The following is a 1,205-nucleotide window of genomic DNA, read 5'->3' as shown; positions in this document are numbered from 1 at the left end:
GCACACCATGGCGGCATCCAATCCTGATGTTCTTGCACGGTATATTCATACCTGAGTCCAAAGTTAGTAACATGATACTGTAGTTGTATGGGTTTGGTGATTCCCTGAAGCTTTTTACCAAGACCCTTGCCTAGTTCATATCATGTCCACAACAATATGCTTTCCATCTTGTTGCTCCACCATCTATCATTTTCAATTGCGTTAACCCGTTCAATGCGAGGATATGCTTCTTCCCCCAATTTCCTCTTATTTTTGATGACCGGAACGGTCTAATTGGTGTAGATGGGGTTGTTTTTATCTCCATGAATGATCACCTCCTGATGATTCCGCTTGAACTTCACAGCCTGGTGTAGAGTAGAAGCCACTGCCCCAGCTGCATGTATCCATGGTCGTCCCAACAATAGGTTGTAAGTAGCTGATATATCTAGCACTTGGAACTCAACATCAAACCAAGTCGGCCCCATATGTAGATCAAGGTTGATTTCTCCAATAGTGGCTCTATGAGATCCATCGAATGCCTTCACATTCATGCTTACCATTCGTATCTCGTGCATGCCCTTACCAAATCTTTTCAGGGTGTTCAGTGGACATATTTTCAGAATTGAACCTCCATCTATTATGACCCTGGCAATAAACTTGTCCTTAAATTGCACTGTGATGTGCAACACCTTGTTGTGACTCAACCCTTCTGGCGGTAATTCATCTTCGTGTAAAGTAATTTTGTGACTCTCCAGTACCTGTCTGACCATGTTAGCCATCTCTCCACTAGTAATGCCAGCGGGTACATAAGCTTCACTCAACACTTTCATCAAGGCATTCTTGCGTGCGTCTGAGTTTTGCAACAGTGATAAGATAGATATCTGAGCGGGAGTCTTGTTCAAGTGGTCAACAATAGAGTATTCTCTTGCTTGTATCTTCCTCAAAGGTCATCAGTGCCAGTCTCAACAACGAACGACTTAGGTGCAACTTCTTTGCTTGTTCCTCCCAGATTCTCAGGTGTGTGAACTCTGCCAGTTCTAGTCATACCTTGTGCGACATATGTTTCTTTTATTTTGGCTTTTCCCTTTTTTGCTTGCTTCTGCAACATAATCCCACAGGATGGCATCAGATTTGTAAGATGGTGTGGGAGCTACCATTATAGTGAAGGGTGTAGCTACCTCAACTTTAAATGTCGCCTGGGTTTATACCACAACTGGCGTGAGGGT

At 43.5% G+C, this 1,205-nt stretch overlaps 1 protein-coding gene across 1 annotated transcript; it reads right to left on the bottom strand.

Moving 5' to 3' along the window:
* Window positions 1-269: 269 nt before the first annotated feature.
* LOC138898208 (uncharacterized) lies at window positions 270-809 on the bottom strand. Its single transcript, XM_070184256.1, has one exon. The coding sequence runs from the start codon at window positions 807-809 to the stop codon at window positions 270-272; it is 540 nt and encodes a 179-aa protein (XP_070040357.1).
* Window positions 810-1,205: the final 396 nt, after the last annotated feature.

This window comes from Nicotiana tomentosiformis, chromosome 8, assembly GCF_000390325.3.
Source record: "Nicotiana tomentosiformis chromosome 8, ASM39032v3, whole genome shotgun sequence".
Classification (NCBI taxonomy): domain Eukaryota; kingdom Viridiplantae; phylum Streptophyta; class Magnoliopsida; order Solanales; family Solanaceae; genus Nicotiana; species Nicotiana tomentosiformis.
The sequence above is the reverse complement of the archived record's forward strand: the minus strand, read 5'-3'. Positions and strand labels throughout refer to the sequence as shown.

Coding starts and splice junctions, on each gene's coding strand:
- LOC138898208 (XM_070184256.1), bottom strand. CDS start 809: ATGAAAGTGTTGAGTGAAGCTTATGTACCCGCTGGCATTACTAGTGGA.